Source organism: Rhinatrema bivittatum, chromosome 10 (genome assembly GCF_901001135.1).
Source record: "Rhinatrema bivittatum chromosome 10, aRhiBiv1.1, whole genome shotgun sequence".
Lineage (NCBI taxonomy): Eukaryota > Metazoa > Chordata > Amphibia > Gymnophiona > Rhinatrematidae > Rhinatrema > Rhinatrema bivittatum.
The window spans coordinates 105,651,675-105,671,407 of record NC_042624.1 but is presented as its reverse complement, the minus strand read 5'-3'; the positions used below and the strand labels follow the sequence as shown (position 1 = coordinate 105,671,407).

Here is a 19,733-nt window from a genome sequence, read left to right as displayed (position 1 = left end):
CCCTTCGGGGCTTGCAAGTCTGATTTCTTTCCCCTGTGTGCGGGAACCCCAGGGGGGGGTCATGGGATCGGTCTAAGCCATAACACTCCCAGCCAGCCCAAGAGTTAATGGGGATAAATAAGGGAGAAAAAGACCTCAGAAAAACTAAAGCATAGGCAATAAAGCCAGCATTAAAAGTGATGGCTGAGTTGCCTTTAACTTCTCGTTGTACGAACCGCCCATCCCGTCCCCCTGCCTCCCGAACACATGCACAGAGCCGTGTGACAATTTCTACCCAACAGACTCTGCAGCAGGAAGCGCGACCAACTAAGATGGCATTTCACAGGAAAACAGGAAACGACTCCAAAGGTACTGGCAAATAAAAAGACACACAAATTTTAAAAGGGCATTTCTGGCTAAGCCAACCATCGAGGTAGTTAAATCTTTGAAGAGTAAATGTTTCTGAAATTTTTTGAGAAATTATTCATAAAGATCAAGATAGCCTTTGTCCTCAGGCTAATATCTTTGATCTAGGGGAATAATACATAAGTTTCTTGGCCCACAAACACGCATTTACTTGTGCAGCTTTAATTATTTACGGCACAAACAGATGGTGACTAACAACACTCCTTTAGGTCTCCGAAATCCTGTACCACTGCATGTAACAGGGATTGCTTTGAGCTTTAATCATTTTCAGTTGAATTGTCTTTTTAGCAAGTGGAAGAAGCCTGCCAAAACTGGCAAAAAAAAAAAAAAGCAGTAACAGAATTCAAGAAAGCCTGGCACAAGCACAGAGGATCCTTAGCTGCAAAGCGACCTGAAGTACCTATCCTGGAAGGTCATCATCTTGGTCGTGGTTACTTCAGCGTGCAGGGTCAGCGAGCTGCAAGCTCTGGTATCTGCTCCCTTATACAAAATTCTGGCATAAGGTGGTTATGCGTAAGGACCCTAAGTTCCATCTCAGTCCATTGTGTTGCCTTCCTTTTTTCCAAGACTGCACACGCACCAGGGTGAACGGGCTTCTGCACACTCTGGCTTGTGAATGGGCTCTGGCCTTTTACATGGAACAGGCGGCGCCTCACCGCCTATCCACTCAGCGAGTGGAGGGGTCACTGTGTCTAAGCAGACATTATCCCATTGGCTTGCGGACTGTATTTCCTTCTGCTACACTCAGACGGGCTTACACCTTGAAGGACATGTAAAGGCTCATTCTGTGCAAGCCATGTTAGTCTCGGTGGCTCATTTGCGTGCAGTCTCCATTCATGACATTTGCAGAACAGCGACTTGGAGTTCCCTCCACACGTTTGCCTTGCATTATTGCTTGGAAAAGGATGGCTGGTGGGACAGTCCGTCCTCCATAATCTCTTTCAGCCCTATCCTTGGGTGCAGGACTGCTCCTCTGGTTGTTGCAGCTCGAGTTGTTGTGCATGCTGTCACCTGTTCTCTGCCGTACATGGTGGGAGCAGCCTGGAGCTACATAATCACCCATGGGTGAGGACTACCATCCTGCTTATCCTTGGAGAAAGCAGAGTTGCTTACCTGCAACAAGTGTTCTCCAAGGACAGCAGAATGTTAGTCCACAGGAACCCCGCAGAGTTGGGTTTCTCTTGGTTTATTTTATTTTTTTGCAAACTCATGGTAAGCAGCATGCTGGGCATGCTCAGTGGGCCAGTCAAAGTTTCTAGAAACTTTGCCAAAACGTTTTCCATACCAGGCTCCATCTGACTACCATCCTGCTTGTCCATGGAGAAAAATACTTGTGCTTGAACTTGCAATCACCAGTTTGCCGACACCTATAGCACTTCATTCTGAGCCCTCGCCACTTAAGCCAGACCGCCCACCCAAAAGCTGCAGCCACGTGCAGCTTCACTTCTGTGACTTAACAAGCAAGTGTAAGTGTGCATGGACAATTTCAGTAATGTATGCATATATATTCCTTACAAAATAGCAGCCCTGACTTAAAATACCACTATTTTTTCCTTTCACATTTAAACATGACACGGCTAATAAATGCATACTTTGCATTTTACTCTTGCAAAATGCAATTTTCCCATATAACTTCCAATTTTATGCAAAAAATATTTTGAAAATTTACCCCTTTGTTTCTTCAGTTCTTGATTCCTAAAGCGCTAGCATTCAACCTCCCTTTCTCATACAAGGATCTGACAAGGTTTTCCAACCAATTAAATGAATTGTAGTGGAGATAATTTAAAATTGGCACAACATGAACTTATAAGGAACACACTACCATTATAGCTACAATCTCCAGCTAAAAGTATAGGGCTTTATTCAATAAAAAATAGTTCCCTATAGGCACACACTCAAAATAAGTCCTTTTGGGTAAAGACCCACAGAATTACTAGGATGCATCGCTCAACTAGAGCCATCGCTGTGGCATTAAGGAAATAATTGTACATATTTAAAACTAAAAGCTCAATAGAGTTTTAAACAAATGCACCATATGAATTTTACAAAGCAGTCCAAATAATGGAATACAGGCAGCTAGCGCTACATAAAGATTAGTTTCCTCTTCTTTCAAGTCTGCTAGTTTAAACAAGTCTTTTCATGTGAAGATGAAAAGGAACATCTTTTAGAGTACATGGACCTACATTAATCATTACAAGGCTGGTCTGGAGAAAATGTTGATCGCATACAGTAAAGGTAATGAGCCCCAATACAGAATTAAAGCAGCTGAAAAATAAATGTATGCAATCTAACCACAGATTCAGACACTGCAGTTAAATGTTCTGAAATTAGCAGACTGTGTCATTCGCCAACAATGCATACACAAATTTGAAAATGTTATACCAAGGAGGTTGTCAATTTGCTCTAATATACAGAATAACCTCTTTCAACATTCATTTGGGGCCTGATTTTCAAAGATTTTACGCACATAAATGGGCTTGTTGAAAATTGCCTTGGGGCTGTGTGTATAAAAGTATGTGCAGAAGCGACTTCACCTGTATTTCTTTAAGCGTACTTGAAAGAGGCATTCCTGGGGCAAAGCTGGGGCATGGAAAAAAACACACACACACACAGACTTTTGATTTTAACAAGAATGTGCATAAAAGCATCTGTGGACATTTACACCTGCTCCCAAGCAGGCATAGATGTGTTTGACGCGTATGTCGCGCAGAGTTCCGTGTACCTCTAATTTTCAAGATGGACTTATGCACAGGCTCTTAGAAAATTATTCTCCCCGATGGTAAAAGGAATTTTCACATGGGGAGGTCAATATTCAGCACCATTCGGATAAGTTTGGGTCTTAGCCAGATAAATGGCAGGGTTTAAAAATTCCTGCATGCTAAACCCCTCTGAGTTACCCGGCTAAGCGACTGCTTCTTCCTTGACAGAAGGCGGGGGGAGGGGGGGTAGCCTGCACCGAGTGGCAGTTGCTACTACCCCCCCCCCCCCCCAAAAAAAAAAAATCTTATTGGCAAACTAGAAGAACCATATATCGGTCTTTATTATCACTATGTTACTAAGGTAGTTTAATATTTTTTAGAAAGGCATTAAAAATTAAATAATTAATGTTCTATTTTTCCAAGATCAAAGTTCACAGTTATTACTCCAGTAATGACCTGACTAAAATATAAGCAAATGCGAATCGCATACTGATAAAAAAAAAACAAAAAACCCTCAACGTCTCATTCTAGAGGTACTAAATATAGTTGCTGCTGTGACATACAAAGGTGAGGTACCCTGGGAAGACTATTTCAGTTCATAGAAGGCGACTTCTGCACCCTATCATGGTTTGCTGAATTTAGAACTGGCACACATTTCGGCTCAGAGGACACCAAATGGTTTTCCTCCACCTGTGCTCATCAAATTCAAGTGAAAGAAAAATATGGGCTTCCATGAGTGTGGAAAGGAAGAAAAGAACTTGGGGAGTGGGGGGGTGTGGCATTGAAGAGAAAGTAGGGGAGAAAAACAATTAGAAAGACAGAATGAAAACCATGAAGGTGAAGTCAGATTGAGTAGGAATGAATACAAAGAAAACCTTTGGTACATACTGAATGGTGAACACATGCACACACAAGAAAGACGAAGGTGGATATTTAAAAAAATATATATATATATATATATATATGCTGCCCAAGTCTGATTTATTACCTCATCGGATGGCTTCCATGAAACAACTGGCTTATAATCAAACAGCTTCAAGTACTAATCATGCATATTTCCACATAAAAATGCCTTTTGCACAGACGGAGTGCAAATACTGAAGAATAAGCACTCTGCCCTGCAGAATGCGTGCACCTCTGTAAAGGGGCATTCTCCCTGGCTGAATCCAACAAGCAATGGTCATTTTTAGATCTACTGTATCCTATACAAAATAATTAAAAAAAAACAAAACACATTTCAACAGGCTTACAGAGGTGGCAATTAATATTTTTGGTGGACAGAAATTACCCTTAAAAAATCTACTCAAGGTTATCATGATCTAATGGGTTTTGCCAACCAACATTATAAAATTATCTGCATTATAAATTATGCCATAACTTTTTAAATTTAAGCATTTCAGTACAAGATAAAAACACCATGTAGGCAATTGTTTCTTTATTCACTGAACAATGGAGTTTTCTTACTGCAGTTCAATTTATATTTAAAATAAGTCATTTTTATTCTTCACCGAGGTATTAAAAAAAAAAAAAAGGACACCTTTGGGTTGCTTCTGAGCCTCTCCATTTGATGGCTTCATCAGGCCAATTATATTTTTATCCCCAGTCTCCAAGCTCTGAAAAATGGCTTATGTATATCAAACTGGGTTTTTAACTTGTTGACAACTGTTTGATGATGTCATTCAAAAGAAGAGCAGACAGGAAATTCCAGAGAACATTCTCACTATACGATGGAGAAATGTATTAATCCCAGCAGGCCAAGCTATTATGACCCGAGTGGTACCATAAAGCAAGTTATGCACCGCAAAAGATTCTGCACATAACATTTATCACCAGTGGATGGGGCGAAGGAAAGGGAGGAAGAAGTCATTTTAAAAAGACAGTTTTGCCAGGTGGATGTTTTTGTAATATAAATCAAGATTTTCTTCATGGTCAATTAACGAAGTTCCAAAGAACCTTGATTACAGATGCAGCTGTAAATTTTTCCTTCATTTCGACGGGTGCCTTGGCCCTTTTTCTGCTCTTCAAGAAGGGGCCATCATGGTGTCTGGTTTTTCTTTCTCCTCAGATTTTTCTAGATGTTGCATGCTAAGTCTAAATATTAGGCGAGGGTCTGGGCCAGAAATAGCAGGACAGTTACACATTTCCCTTAGTTTAAGAGCCTGTAAAATAAAACAAAGTGTATTTGTGAAACAGACTGTAGCCCCAGAATAATGCTGCTCCATTCATATAGTAGCTGGATCCCACTGTATTTTACATTTTAATACTAATTTAATACTTTAAAAACATTTCTATAAGACTCTGAAGAGGCTATAACATACCCTTTTTTTTTTTTACATACAGAAATAAAAGTTAAATAAAAACAAAAGAAACCCTACCCATAAAAGGTGATACCTAATGGTTAAAAAAAAAAAAAAAAGTATCACCTTATGTATTTTTTGTTTGTTTGTTTTTATTTGTTATCCTTTATTTCTATGCATTCAAATGGACTAACATAGCAACCATCCTACTTTGCAAACATACAGGCCGATTCAGTAAAGTCCGCAGGAGAGCGGACGAACGCCCGCTCTCCCGGCACGCGCGATGCAGTATTCAAATTAGGTGGCGCGGTAGAAACGGGGAAAAGGAGGCGCTAGGGACACGCTCCTTTTTGACAGGAGCGGCGGTTGTCAGCGGGTTTGACAGCCGATGCTCAATTTTGCCGGCGTCGGTTCTCGAGCCTGCTGACAGCCACGGGCTCGGAAACCGGACGCCGGCAAAATTGAGCGTCCGGTTTTCGGCCCGACAGCCGCGGGCCGAATTCAAAATTTATTTATTTTTTTTTTACTTTTTTTATTCTTCTGGACCTCCAACTTAATATCGCCATGATATTAAGTCGGAGGGTGCACAGAAAAGTAGTTTTTACTGCTTTTCTGTGCACTTTCCCGGTGCTGGAAGAAATTAGCGCTGACCTTTGGGTCAGCGCTAATTTCTGAAAGTAAAATGTGCGGCTTGGCTGCACATTTTACTTTCTGTATCCCGGGCGCATACTTAATAGGGCCATCAACATGCATTTGCATGTTGAGGGCGCTATTAGGTGCCACGGGTTGGACGCACGGTTTCCTCCCCTTACTGAATAAGGGGTAAGGGAAAACGCGCATCCAATAGCAGGCTAACAGTGCGCTCTGTCGGAGCGCACTGTACTGTATGGGCCTGAGAGTAAGAGAAAGATGGCAGAAGAGAGGGACAATAGTCCATTGTGTGACTACATCCTGAGTATTGTGTGCGTACCCATCTCAAGACAGACAAAGTGGAACTAGAATAGATGCTCTGAAGGGCAACAACAATGATAAAGGGGATGGAATGACTTCCTTGTGATGAGAAGATAACTCACATTAGAGCGCTTCAGCTTGGAAAGGAGACAGCTGAGAGGGGACATGATAGAAGTTTATGAGATCATGAATGGGATGGAATGGGTAAACAAAGGACGGTCATTTACCCTTTCAAATAATACTGAAACAAGAGGACATTCCATGAACATCACTAGCATCTTTAGAACAGATCATAGAAAGCACTTTATCACTCGGCGCATACCGAAGCTTTGGAATCTGTTGCCAGAGGACATGATCAAGGCGACGAGCATAATGGGGTTTTTAAAAGGTTTGGACAGGAGGAAAAGACCAAAACACATTAGCCAGGTAGACTAAAGAAAGTTATTGCTATCACTGGGCATGAGTAATAGGAATCAGATACACTTTATGGGCTCTGCCAGGTACTTGTGAACTGGACTAACCATTGTCGGAGACAGGATGCTAAGCTTGATGGACCTTGGTCTGACCCCCAGCATGGCATTTATGTTCTTATGACTCTTTCAGAAGAGGATTTTTTTTTTTTTAGTATTATCTTCTTCTTCTCATGTTCTTTCATTTACCAAATTTTTTATTTCTATTGACAAGCATATTTCAATGCTCGTGAGTTTGCTTCAGCAAGATTCAGCATAGTGCAGAGGCTGTTCTCAAGTAATAGCAGGGCCGGCTTTTGTGGTTTGTGATCTGTGCAGTCAGCACAGAGCAAAATGAGGGGCACCTGCCCTGCTTGTGCCATTAATCTTTGCTGTGTCACAGGTGTGCCGGCGGTAGCACATTGCCACACGTAGCCTCTTCAGTAATCTCCATTTCCTACTCTCAGAGGTATCTAGTAATCCCTTACTACTACCATAGCTTTAATTACCTGCTACAATCCCCGCCGAACCCTCTACCATCTCTTATATACCCATCCTGAAATCTCTTTGTTTAGTGTAAACCTTAACACTAATATACAGGACCTCAAGTATATTTGATTGTAACCCACCTTAAGACCAGCCAGGTAAAGATGGAATAAGGAGAAATTACTACTTCCCTGATCATTTCCTTTTCTTTAGGGAGGATGGGTGGAGCCACGACCAGTAGGTTATGCATATCTGCCAGCAGATGAAGAAGGAGCAAAGATACAATCATGTACATATACCCCTGCACTGACATCAGCCCGCCAGTATTCTCTGCAAAAGCCAATTACAGACAAACTAACTAAAACTGGATTATTAACAACCAACCAATCCAGTACTCAGCCAACAGGAAACCACTGAGTTCAGAGAAGGAATGCAATAACACTACTCTAGGGACTGAATGGACACTTACCAGTAACCCATAGAACTCGCAGCCATGCATCCGGCAGCTGAAGGCGGGAAGGTGGATCTACCTATCCTTCTTAACGAAAAGGGAAATTATCAGGTAAGTAGTAATTTCTCCTTTCTTATCATTCAGATAGGTGGATCCACGACCAATGGGATGTACCAAAGCTACTCCCGAACAGGGCCGGAGGCTGCCCATGGTCTGCTCAACCCACCAAGCTCCCCCAGAGGTGGGAACGGACATCGGATCAGCGTGCCAAGCATGGAGAGCGGAGGGGAGAAGTATCCCTAAAAACAACTCTCCCTCTTTTTTATTTTATATTTTTAAATAAATACTCTTTACCTGAGCTGAGCCCTTCCTGGCCGAGTACAGAGTCTGTCTCCAGCTGCGGGGGGAGAGGGCATATTTTTACTGCTAAGTCCACGCTGGCAAAAAACCAGCCACCGGACCAAGGCACTCATCAGAGGGAAGTATCCAAAAAAAATCATCTCAGGAAACTCGGCTGAAGGAGGGACATAAGGTATCACCACAGGAGATCGGAGCAATAAACATTGTTCTCCTCCTCCTTCTATAAAAAAAAAAAAACCTCTTTAACACAATCCCCAGTAGGAAGAAGCATGTCCACTATCTGTTGGAGATGGAGAATGCCACCAGGCTGATGTCCGTGCAGGGGTATGTATAGTGTGATGTCAGCTTTGCTCCATCTCCCTATGCTGGTAAAGGCGCATAACTCACTGGTCATGCATCCACCTATCTGAATGCTAAGAAACAAATGTTTATAACTAAATATCCCCCAGTCACCATCCCTTACTGTCAACAGTCCTCTCCCTCACGATATCGCCCTTCCCTCTGCAGGAGGAAAACAGTGGCAGAGCTTTTTATCTTTGACTGCCTGCTTCCCTATATCTGCTTCACTATGAAGTTTGAACCACCTGGGTCCCATAGTCTCGTGGGTTCTGCCGGCCCTGCATGTGTTAAACTTTATAGAGAGCTGGCAAAAGAAGCAGCAGGCAAATCATAATTAAGAAGCCCTGTCACTGCCTTCCTCCTGTGATCTACATTCAAAAGATCAGAGGAGCTAGGCTGCTGTGTGCTCACATGCAGAGCCAAGAGCATACACCAGGAAGAGATAAGCAAGAGGCACAGGGAGCAGGGCTGTAGAGTCCTTGTGTGTGCACGCGTTCTTGTTCATTAGGCTCTCAGTAACTTCTTTTAAAGAGGCAGAGTATAGCCCGCTAGTCTGACGACTACTGATCTGGAATGGACAGTGACTTGGAAGATAGGGAAGGGAAAACCAACTGCCCAAGAGTCACTTGTATATTCCGATAGACTTGGGCTGTCTCACTAGACAGGAGTACTAACAAACAGAGAAGGTGTCAATACATCTGGGATATTCAAGATTAATGTTCAAAACTAATGGGCAATCAAACAAATGTTACACCCAACTAGGGCAGCTACTGACAAATCCCCAGCAAATCTGATATCAGGGGGAACGCTACATAAGAAGGAGCTAGCAAAAGGAAGATGGGAATGGGGCAAAAAGTGAACAAAGGAGTGAGTGAGGATGAAAACATGAGTGGGACTGCGAGTGAAGGATGGGGTCAGGAGAAGCGGGAAACAGTAGGAAATGGGGGATGAGAGAATGAAGGAAAGCTGGAGAAAAGAGAGAAACAAGAGGGACCAGGGTGAGAAAGTGAGTAAAGGGGGTTGGGTGCAGAGCAAGCACGGGAAGCAGGGGATGGCAAAATGAGCCAGGAGGGCTGGAAAAGTGAGTGTGAGCGTACTTTACAAGACAGAAAGCAAGAGGAACAGCCTTGTCATGAGGGCAGCATATCATCTTTCGATCCATGTTGAAAGATCAGGAGCAGGCAGGCCTATCCGCCATATTAAATGTAAGTGAAACGAACTGATTTTTTTTACTCCATAGTATATTTAAATCTGTTTACATATAACAGTAAACAATTAAAAACAACCAAATTGGTCCATCCAGTCTGCCCAGTTGAAAGGTTATATTTTTAATTATTACTTGATGTGAAGTGGCTATAAACGGGCCACTCCCTTCTCTCTGTCCTAATTTTCTGGGGGAGGGAGGGGAGCTCTACGTTTGGTACTTGGACAAGGTACCACAGCCAGACCAAAAGGCATTGTATGGTCGGCTTCTTGCCACAATAGCAGGTCTTCCATTCTGGTAGAGTCTTGCCCTTGACTAGCTGACTTGGGTTCAGAGGAGATGTAGGGCCTTCCAGGTGGTCCATCCCTCCTCTGTCCCTGCAGGAAGCTGCCCTGATGCCCCAGCTAAACCCAGTACTAAGACCTCCAAGTCACGCCTGTACCTGAATGTAATCCACTTTGAAGTGGCCGAAGGGTGGAATCTAAAGATCCAAAAATAAAAAATCTCCCTCTAGGCTTTCGCAGGTTACTACAGTCAGTAAAAGTATCTATAAGAACTCTTAGCCCTCTAGGATCAGCACCAGAAGGTATTTGCAGCTGTAAAAGATAACAGATACAATGAAACCCATTTTGATAAGCCAGAACTACAATATGTAAGGTTGTTGGCTTGTTTACTATATGTTTGCTGTGTGTTGCTCAACAATATCCATAACAATTAAATGGAGGTTCTCCTCCTTATAAGATACGGCTTCTTCCCAAAGATGGGTAAAAGGTACACAAATGAAACTATGGATAAATCAATCAGATCAATCCTCTAGTTTCAATGTGATTATGAAAAAGAGAAGAATTAAGGAGTTGTAATGATCCCTACTACTTTTAAACATTTTGCTGCTGTGCATAATTATAAAGTCAAGAGGATTTGGGGATAGCTTGCCTTTCCTTTTCATAATGAGCCTGCAAATCCCGCTTTTTCAAGGGCACAGACAATTTCTATAATCATAGCATAAGAGTCTTCCCTTATTGTATAACTGAATGTAAGTTTCTGCTGGACTGCATTAATATGTCAAACAGCATTATTCTAGGCAAGCAGAAATACTAGATTTAGCATTCATCCTGAAAGGGACACAGTAATCCTCTTAAAAAAAAATACGTGAGCTATTTTTAATTTCTAGTTTCTTTTACAAAGACATGGCAGTCATCTTCAATTTCTTCTTCAAATCACTGACATATTTGTACAAACTACTTCCACTGTTTTAGTTATATAATTCTCTCCTCTCTCACTGGTATTCTTGGCTCTTCCAATTTTAATCCTATACGACACTCGTGACTGCTGACCTAGATTCATAGATAGGGTACAAGTTTCAAGCTGTTAAGTGATCCTTCGATCATCTAGTGTAGCGCTTGGGGGCACATTTCCAAATGCATCCCAAATATTCTGACAGCTATTTGGGCCTCATTTTCACACATTTTAGGTGGTGTTTCAGTGGACTTATCGTACAGTCAACAATAGGCCATGATGATAAATTTGAATACTTGACTGGTTGAGCATGTTAAGAACTGTTTCTATAATTACACGATGTTGGGTTCCATATTAGGTGCTACAACCCAAGAAAGAGATCTAGGTGTCATAGTGGATAACACATTGAAATCGTCGGTTCAGTGTGCTGCGGCAGTCAAAAAAGCAAACAGAATGTTGGGAATTATTAGAAAAGGAATGATGAATAAAACGGAAAATGTCATAATGCCTCTGTATTGCTCCATGGTGAGACCGCACCTTGAATACTGTGTACAATTCTGGTCGCCGCATCTCAAAAAAGATATAATTGCGATGGAGAAGGTACAGAGAAGGGCTACCAAAATGATAAGGGGAATGGAACAACTCCCCTATGAGGAAAGACTAAAGAGGTTAGGACTTTTCAGCTTGGAGAAGAGACGACTGAGGGGGGATATGATAGAGGTGTTTAAAATCATGAGAGGTCTAGAACGGGTAGATGTGAATCGGTTATTTACTCTTTCGGATAGTAGAAAGACTAGGGGACACTCCATGAAGTTAGCATGGGGCACATTTAAAACTAATCGGAGAAAGTTCTTTTTTACTCAACGCACAGTTAAACTCTGGAATTTGTTGCCAGAGAATGTGGTTCGTGCAGTTAGTATAGCTGTGTTTAAAAAAGGATTGGATAAGTTCTTGGAGGAGAAGTCCATTACCTGCTATTAAGTTCACTTAGAGAATAGCCACTGCCATTAGCAATGGTTACATGGAATAGACTTAGTTTTTGGGTACTTGCCAGGTTCTTATGGCCTGGATTGGCCACTGTTGGAAACAGGATGCTGGGCTTGATGGACCCTTGGTCTGACCCAGTATGGCATTTTCTTATGTTCTTATGTTTTTTAAAAAATGAATACTTAATTGTACAATAAAGATTAACAGCTCATTCCAATTCAGTGAATTATGTCGTCATGTCTTTGAAAATTGTTTACATGTACATATGTTTCCTCTACATGACAGAACACTGCACAAGAAAGCTTATGGTACTAGAAGTCAAATGTGGTCATGACTTAGTCAACTGGACCTCAGAGCTTTTAACTTCTGTTAGCTTTACTGTGGAATCTAATTTTAACTAACATTCAGGTCGATACAGTAACGTTGAGTTAAAGATTCCCGGTCTGTAACGTGCTGGGAGCGCACAATACAGACGAGTAAGGCCATTCAGCGATACAGTCTCCAGTTTCACGCGTCCTTAGCGCTTCCTAAACCCTTTCCTAAACCCTTTCCGCACCCAGCATGTAAATGAACGAAAAAGCTGTTTAATGAAGGAATTAGCTATTCCACTGCGATACTGTAACGGGCGCTAATATTATCTCCTCCGTAACCCGCTGTTCTGCCGCGGCCTTAACCTGCTAGTTTACCGCCTCCCCCTAGTAGGAGTTAGTGTAGTGTAGTGTAGTGTAAAAACATTGCTTACCCGCCCTGGTCCCGTCCGGTCCCCTCCTCCCGAAGCAAAAAAAAAACAAACGAAAAAGTAGCAAGGCTCGGGCCTGCTACGGTAAGTGTAAAAGTGTAAAAAACAAAAAACCTGGGTGCGCTGGTACCTGTCATTTCAAATGACATTTGAAATGACAGGCACCAGGAAGTGTAAAAAAGTGTAAAAAACAAAAAACCTGTGTGTTATATAAAAAAATAAAAAAATGTTAAATACCTGTCGGAGGGCCGTGGGTCCAGGCGGCCGGTGGGCGGCGGGCAGCCATCAGCGGCATCCGGTAGTCCCTTCTCCCGATTTCGCACGGGCGGGTCGGCAGCGGGGGGGGGGGGGGGGGGGGCCGGCAGCAGGATCCGGGAGCGGCGGGTAGGCAGCAGTGGGGTCCGGGGGGCAGCGGCAGCAGGATCCAGCGTGTTCGATCGGGCAGGCAGGTAGGTAGCAAAATAAAGATGGCCGCCTGCACGGGAAAAGCGTGCAATTGGCCGCTGAAGACGTGACATCACGACGTTTGGCGTCACGGGGTGTGACGTCACGTCTTCAGCGGCCAATTGCACGCTTTTCCCGTGCAGGCGGCCATCTTTATTTTGCCACCTACCTGCCTGCCCGATCGAACACGCTGGATCCTGCTGCCGCCCCCCGGACCCCGCTACTGCCTACCCGCCGCTCCCGGATCCTGCTGCCGCCCCCCCCCCCCCCCACTGCCGACCCGCCCGTGCGAAATCTGGAGAAGGGACTACCGGATGCCGCTGATGGTGCCCCCCCCCCCCCCCCGCTGCCGACCCGCCCGTGCGAAATCGGGAGAAGGGACTACCGGATGCCGCTGATGGCTGCCCGCCGCCCACCGGCCGCCTGGACCCACGGCCCTCCGACAGGTATTTAACATTTTTTTTATATAACACACAGGTTTTTTGTTTTTTACACTTTTTTACACTTCCTGGTGCCTGTCATTTCAAATGTCATTTGAAATGACAGGTACCAGCGCACCCAGGTTACTGTATAGGCGCTGTTACAGCGCCTATACAGTAAAATGGGTTGCGCGGGCATAACCCTTCCCTAACGCTTCACAGCCGTGGCATGCATTTGCATGCGATTAGAGGAGAGTATCGGGGAGTTAGTGAAGAGAACTGTGGGTGCGGGGAGGAAGGGTGCGCCTGACACTGCCGCACTGTTTTTACCGCGGCCTTACTGTATCGAGCCGATTGTAAATTATTGGAAAATACTCAACTGTCCCAACAAAAATGACACAAGTGCCCTCAATCCACAGTACTTATGAAGAAAGAAACTTCAACATTAAGTACACCTTCAACAAAAAATAATTAAAGCAATCATTCTCAGGCCGATACAGTAAGGAGCGGTAGGGAGAGCTGCGTTAGTGCCGGGTGCACCCGCGGTTGCCGCATGCACAGTCCAGCTCACCTACCACTCGATACTGTATGTAAATAGCTTGCAAATGCAAGCTGCGTCTAAGAAGCGTCCGTGAAGCGTTAGGCCCGCGCAACCCATTTTACTGTATAGCGCTCTATACTGTAAAATGGGTTGCGTATCTGTCATTTCAAATGACATTTGAAATGACAGGTACGAGGAAGTGGACGGTTCTCCTACGATCGGGATTGCCAGTCCTCTTCTCCTGAAGCAAGCAACGAAAGCGGAAAAAGCGAAAAAAAAAAAGTAGCAAGAGAGAGAGGGGAGAAAGGACGGGCAATCCTATGCTCGGGATTGCCAGTCCTCTCTCCCCTCCTCCCGAAGCAAGGCGCGAAAAGCAGCCTTGCTTTTCGGGAGGAGGGGAGAGAGGACTGGCAGTGAAAAGCAATGAAGCGACTTACTTTTTTTGCAGTTCCCCTCCAGAGACGGACATTGGCGACGAGGGACCACGGCCCCTGCCTCCAGCTGCCTGCGAAGATGGTCGCATCGCAAGGGCGAAAGCGGCCCCTGTGCGTGCAATTGGCCGCTCAAGACGTGACGTCACATGCCATTACGCCAAACGTCGTGACGTCAGATCTTGAGCGGCCCAATTGCATGCACAGGGGCCACTTTCGCCCGTGCGATGCGTCCATCTTTGCGGGCAGCTGGAGGCAGGGGGCCGTGATCCCTCGTCACCGATGTCCGTCTCCGGAGAGGGGCTGCAAAAAAAGTAAGTCGCTTCATTGCTTTTCACTGCCAGTCCTCTCTCCCCTCCTCCCGAAAAGCAAGGCTGCTTTTCGCGCCTTGCTTCGGGAGGAGGGGAGAGAGGACTGGCAATCCCGAGCGTAGGATTGCCCGTCCTCTCTCTCTTGCAACTTTTTTTTTTGCTTTTTCCGTTTTCGTTGCTTCGGGAGGAGGGGAGAGGACTGGGGCTGCCCCGGAGACCAGCACCCATGGACGCGGCCGAAAAGTGGGTAGAAAGCGGGTTAGGAGCAGGGTAACCGCGGCTGCACTTTACTGTATTGACCTGTCTGTAAGAAACACATAGTGGTCAGTGCAATCCATGTTCTTCTATTTTTCATACAAATATTTTTATAACTTAGCCATCTTACAAGATAATCTATATTATTTGTGATGGCATGCTGTCAGTGTTATGACTCCAGGAGCAGGGCTGGGCTCAGAAGAGGCAGACTAGAGCGAGACAGATACTGGCCACTTATTCCTCAGGTTGAGCCCTCAGGTGCTGTGGCTGACAGGACATGGACAGCAGGGACACTCGGAGACACACACCATAGATCAAAATTTGCCACAGCAGAGATTAAAGAGACATGAACTCAAACACATAGATGAGAAATTGATAAGTGCAGCACACTACAGTGGACTACATACAAGATGGCTCCCAGGCAGAATAGAAAAGATTGGTAAAACGACAAATGCAGATTCTCTGGAACAGAACCGGAAACGGTTACACATGTTGCTGCTGGATGTGCTGTGCTGATGTCAGAAGGCCTGTATACAGAAAGGCAAAGCAAGGTGGCATGGTTTGTTCATTGGAAATTGTGTACACATTATAACATTGATGAACCAAGCAAATACTGAGAGCAAAGAAGTTGTGATCACTTGGGACACTCCTATTCCCACTGACAGGAAGCTCGATGCTAGAAAACCAGATATTGTGGAAAGGAGAAAAACACAAGAACAGCATTGCTGACAGAGGTGTCAGCACCCAGCAATTATTTGTAGCTCGTATGGAGAACACTAAGAACCTTAAGTATCAAGAGATGCAATCAGAGACCCAGAAAAAGTGGCAGAAAGATACAGAAATAGTCCCAATTACGTTGGGTGCCACTGGCCTGATTAAGAAGAATTTCCAAATGAAACTTGATTATGTTTCCTTTAAAAATTACACCCTATGAACTCCAGGAGGTGGCTGTTTTTGGCACAATGCCAGAACTAAGAAGGGTATCAGCAGTACATTTGAGAGATCAAGATCATTCCTAACATACCCTGGTTTATGAATGAGGTTCATTCCTATCAAGGTATGCACAAAATTAACCCATCTTGGAGCAACTGCCTCAAGGAAACCTGAAGGTGCCCACAGGAACAGGGCAGGACTGCTGCAGAGAAAGGATTTAGTAAGGTGCCCACTAAAACAAAAACAAAACCAGGAAATACGGAACCAAACTAGAACTAGACAGAGACACAGGAGCAAACTAGGCCAACAGAAAGATACACAAGATACAAGAAACACTAAGGAAAAACAAAACACAGAATATTTGACTCATAAGAACAAAAGAAAATGCCATTCTGGGTCAGACCAAGGGTCCATCAAGCCCAGCATCCTGTTTCCAACAGTGGCCAATCCAGGCCACAAGAACCTGGCAAGTACCCAACTCGACAGTGGGGGTGAAAGTAAAGCCAAATATTAGGGTAGGGGATCAAAGTCTGAGAGCACAAGACTCAAGACAGATGCGAGACCAAGGCTGGAAGCATAACAAAAAGACCAAGCACTTGCACCAGCATGGTATGAGCCTGGCTTATAATTGTGGCATGCCGGAAGAACATGGCTACCAGCAGTACCACTAAGCCAGTGTTTCCCCACCCTCCCCCTGGAGACATAACAGGTTTGGTTTTTGTGATATCCACAATGAATATTCATGAGATATATTTGCATACACGATCTCCAGTGTGGTAATCCTGAAAACCTGACTAGACAAGTGTGCTACCAGGAGAGGGTTGGAAAACACTGCTCTAAGCCACAGAACCTGGAGGCCAAAGTAGCAGGTACTCATAGGAACAGGCTGGCAGGAGGCAAGAACTGATCATAGATCCCCATATAATGAAAACAAATATTCAAAAGTTAGCATCTTTTTGTCATTAAGCAGATGTTTCTTATTTTGGCTAGTTTTACACACATATGTTTGCAGTCAAACAGGAAAACCAAGGGAGGAGGGGATAAGTGTAAGTCAGAGTAGATAGGATAGCCATAAGACTGAGCTATGAAATATCAAAGGTCAGCAGACATCTCAAACAAACTTTCAAACATAAACAAACTATCACAAGATGATATCTGTTCAAACCACAAAAAAAAACAGATCATAACTGGAGACTGAAGCTAGGCTAGAGAGCAGGATCATGCCCCCTGATTAGCCACATTAACACAGACCTCTGACCAATCATGACCTAACAGCGAGAAACTGACCAACTGTAAGGCTTGGTGACCACCCACAATGCTAAGGTTGGCCAACCTGTTTTGGAGGTTTAAACTATAGGTACCACCATTTTTTAGATCAGATCGCAACAAGAAAACAAGAGACACAGAGAAGGATCGGATGACTTGCAGAAACTCAAAAGCCAAAAGATCGTCATTCAAAAATTGGAAGAAAGATCCATCAGAAGAAAAATAGGATAAAGCATAAGCAATGGCAAGTTAAATATATGACACTGATAAGAGAGAATTTGAAAAGAATCTGGCCATGAAGGCAAAACCTCACAATAAAAACTTTTAAAAATATATCCGAAGAAGAAAGCCTGCAAGGGAGATGGTTGGACCGTTAGATGATCGAGAGGTTACAGGGCACTTAGAGAAGATAAGGCCATCACGGAAAGATTAAACAATTTCTTTGCTTCAGTGTTTATTGAAGAGGATTTTGGAGAGTTACAGTTCCAGAGAAGGTCTTCATGGGTGATGATTAAGATTAATTGAACCAAATCATGGTGAACCTGGAAAATGTGGTAGGCCTGATTGACAAACTGAAGAGTAGTAAATCATCTGGATCAGATGGTATACGCCCCAGGGTTCTGAAAGTACTAAAAAAATGAAATTTCAGACTTATTTCAATTAATTTGTAACTTATCATTAAAATCATCTGATGTACCTGAAGAATGGAAGATGGCCAATGTAACCCCTATATTTAAAAAGAGATCCAGGAGCGACCTGGGAAACTATAGACCGGTGAACCTGACTTCAGGGCCAGGAAAAATCGTGCAGACTGTTATAAAGAATAAAATCACAAAACATTTAGATAGACATGGTTTGATAGGCCACAGCCAACATGGAGTTACCCATGGGAAGTCTTGCCTCACAAATCTCCTACATTTTTTTTGAAGGGTTGAATAAATATGTGGACAAAGGTGAACCAGGAAATGTAGTGTATTTGGATTTTCAGAAGGTGTTTGACAAAGTCCCGCATGAGAAGCTTCTAAGAAAACTAAAAAGTCATGGGATACGAAGCAATGTCCTTTTGTGGATTGCAAGCTGGTTAAAAGACAGGAAACAGAGAGTAGGATTAAATGGTCAGTTTTCACAGTGGAAAAAAGGTAAAGTGGAATGCTTCAGGGATCTGTACTTGGACAGGTGCTTTTTGATATATTTATAAATGATCTGGAAAGGAATACGACGAGTGAGGTGATCAAATTTGCGGATGACACAAAATTATGCAGAGTAGTTAAATCTCAAGCGGATTGTGATGAATTGCAGGAGAAACTTGCAAGACTGGAAGATTGGGCTTCCAAATGGCAGATGAAATTTAACGTGAAAGAGTGCAAAGTGATGTATAGAGGGAAATAATAACCCTTGCTGTAATTACACAATGTTAGGTTCTATCTTAGGAATTTCCATCCAGGAAAGAGATCTAGGCGCCACAGTGGATAATACATTGAAATTGTTGGTCCCGTGTGCTGTGGGGATCAAAAAAGGAAGCAGAATGTTAGAAATTATTAAGAAGGAAATGGAAAATAAAACGGAGGATGTCACAATGCCTCTGCATCATTCCATTGTGAGATCACACCTTGACTAGTGTGTGCAGTTTTGGTCACCACATCTCAAAAAGGATATAGCTGCAATGGAGGAAGTGCAGAGAAGGGTAACCAAAATGATAAGGGGCATGGAATAGCTGCCCTATGAGGAAAGGCTAAAGACGTTAGGGCTGTTCAGTTTGGAGAAGAGACGATTGAGGGGGGATAAGATAAAAGTCTACAAAATCAAGAAAGGACTTTCACTCAACACACAATAAAGCTCTGGAATTTGTTGCCAGATGATGTGGTTAGTGCAGTTAGTGTAGCTGGGTTCAAAAAAGGTTTGGATAAGTTCTTGGAGGAGAAGTCCATTAATTACTATTAATCAAGTTTACTTAGGGAATAGCCACTGCTATTAATTCATCAGTAGCATGGGATCTTCTTAGTGTTTGGGTAATTGCCAGGTTCTTGTAGCCTGGTTTGGCCTCTGTTGGAAACAGGATGCTGGGCTTGATGGACCCTTGGTCTGACCCAGCATGGCAATTTCTTATGTTCGTATGACTTGAACAAGTTAATGTAAATCAGTTATTTACTGTTAGATAGTAGAAGGACCAGGGGGCACTCCATGAAGTTAGCAAGAAGCTCATTTAAAACAAGTCGAAGAAAATTCTCACACTCAGCGCACAGTTAAGCTCTGGAATTCATTGCCAGTGGATGTGGTTACAACAGTTAGTGTAACTGGGTTTAAAAAAGGTTTGGATAAGTTCCTAGAGGATAAATCCATAAACTGCTATGATGGTAATTCATAAGCAAAGTAACTTGTGATCTATCTAATATTTGGGTACTTGCCAGGTACTTGTGATTTGGATTGACCACTGTTGGAAACAGAATGCTGGGCTTGATGGACCCTTGGTCTGACCCAGTATGGCAATTTCTTATGTTCTTATGCTATTTATTTATCAAGTTTTATATAC

The 19,733-nt window shown here is 43.4% G+C and overlaps 1 protein-coding gene across 3 annotated transcripts in view; it reads right to left on the bottom strand.

Annotated features, from left to right (window-relative positions):
* Window positions 1-4,028: 4,028 nt before the first annotated feature.
* Window positions 4,029-19,733, bottom strand: part of OMA1 (OMA1 zinc metallopeptidase) — an 81,547-nt gene continuing 65,842 nt past the window's right edge. For 2 of the 3 annotated variants that reach the window (XM_029618362.1, XM_029618361.1), the window contains exon 9: window positions 4,029-5,263. In XM_029618362.1, coding sequence (XP_029474222.1) covers window positions 5,126-5,263 — 138 coding nt within the window. In that variant the 3' untranslated portion in view covers window positions 4,029-5,125. The remainder of the gene's footprint in view (window positions 5,264-19,733) is intronic. The other variant, XM_029618364.1, reaches the window with a different exon arrangement.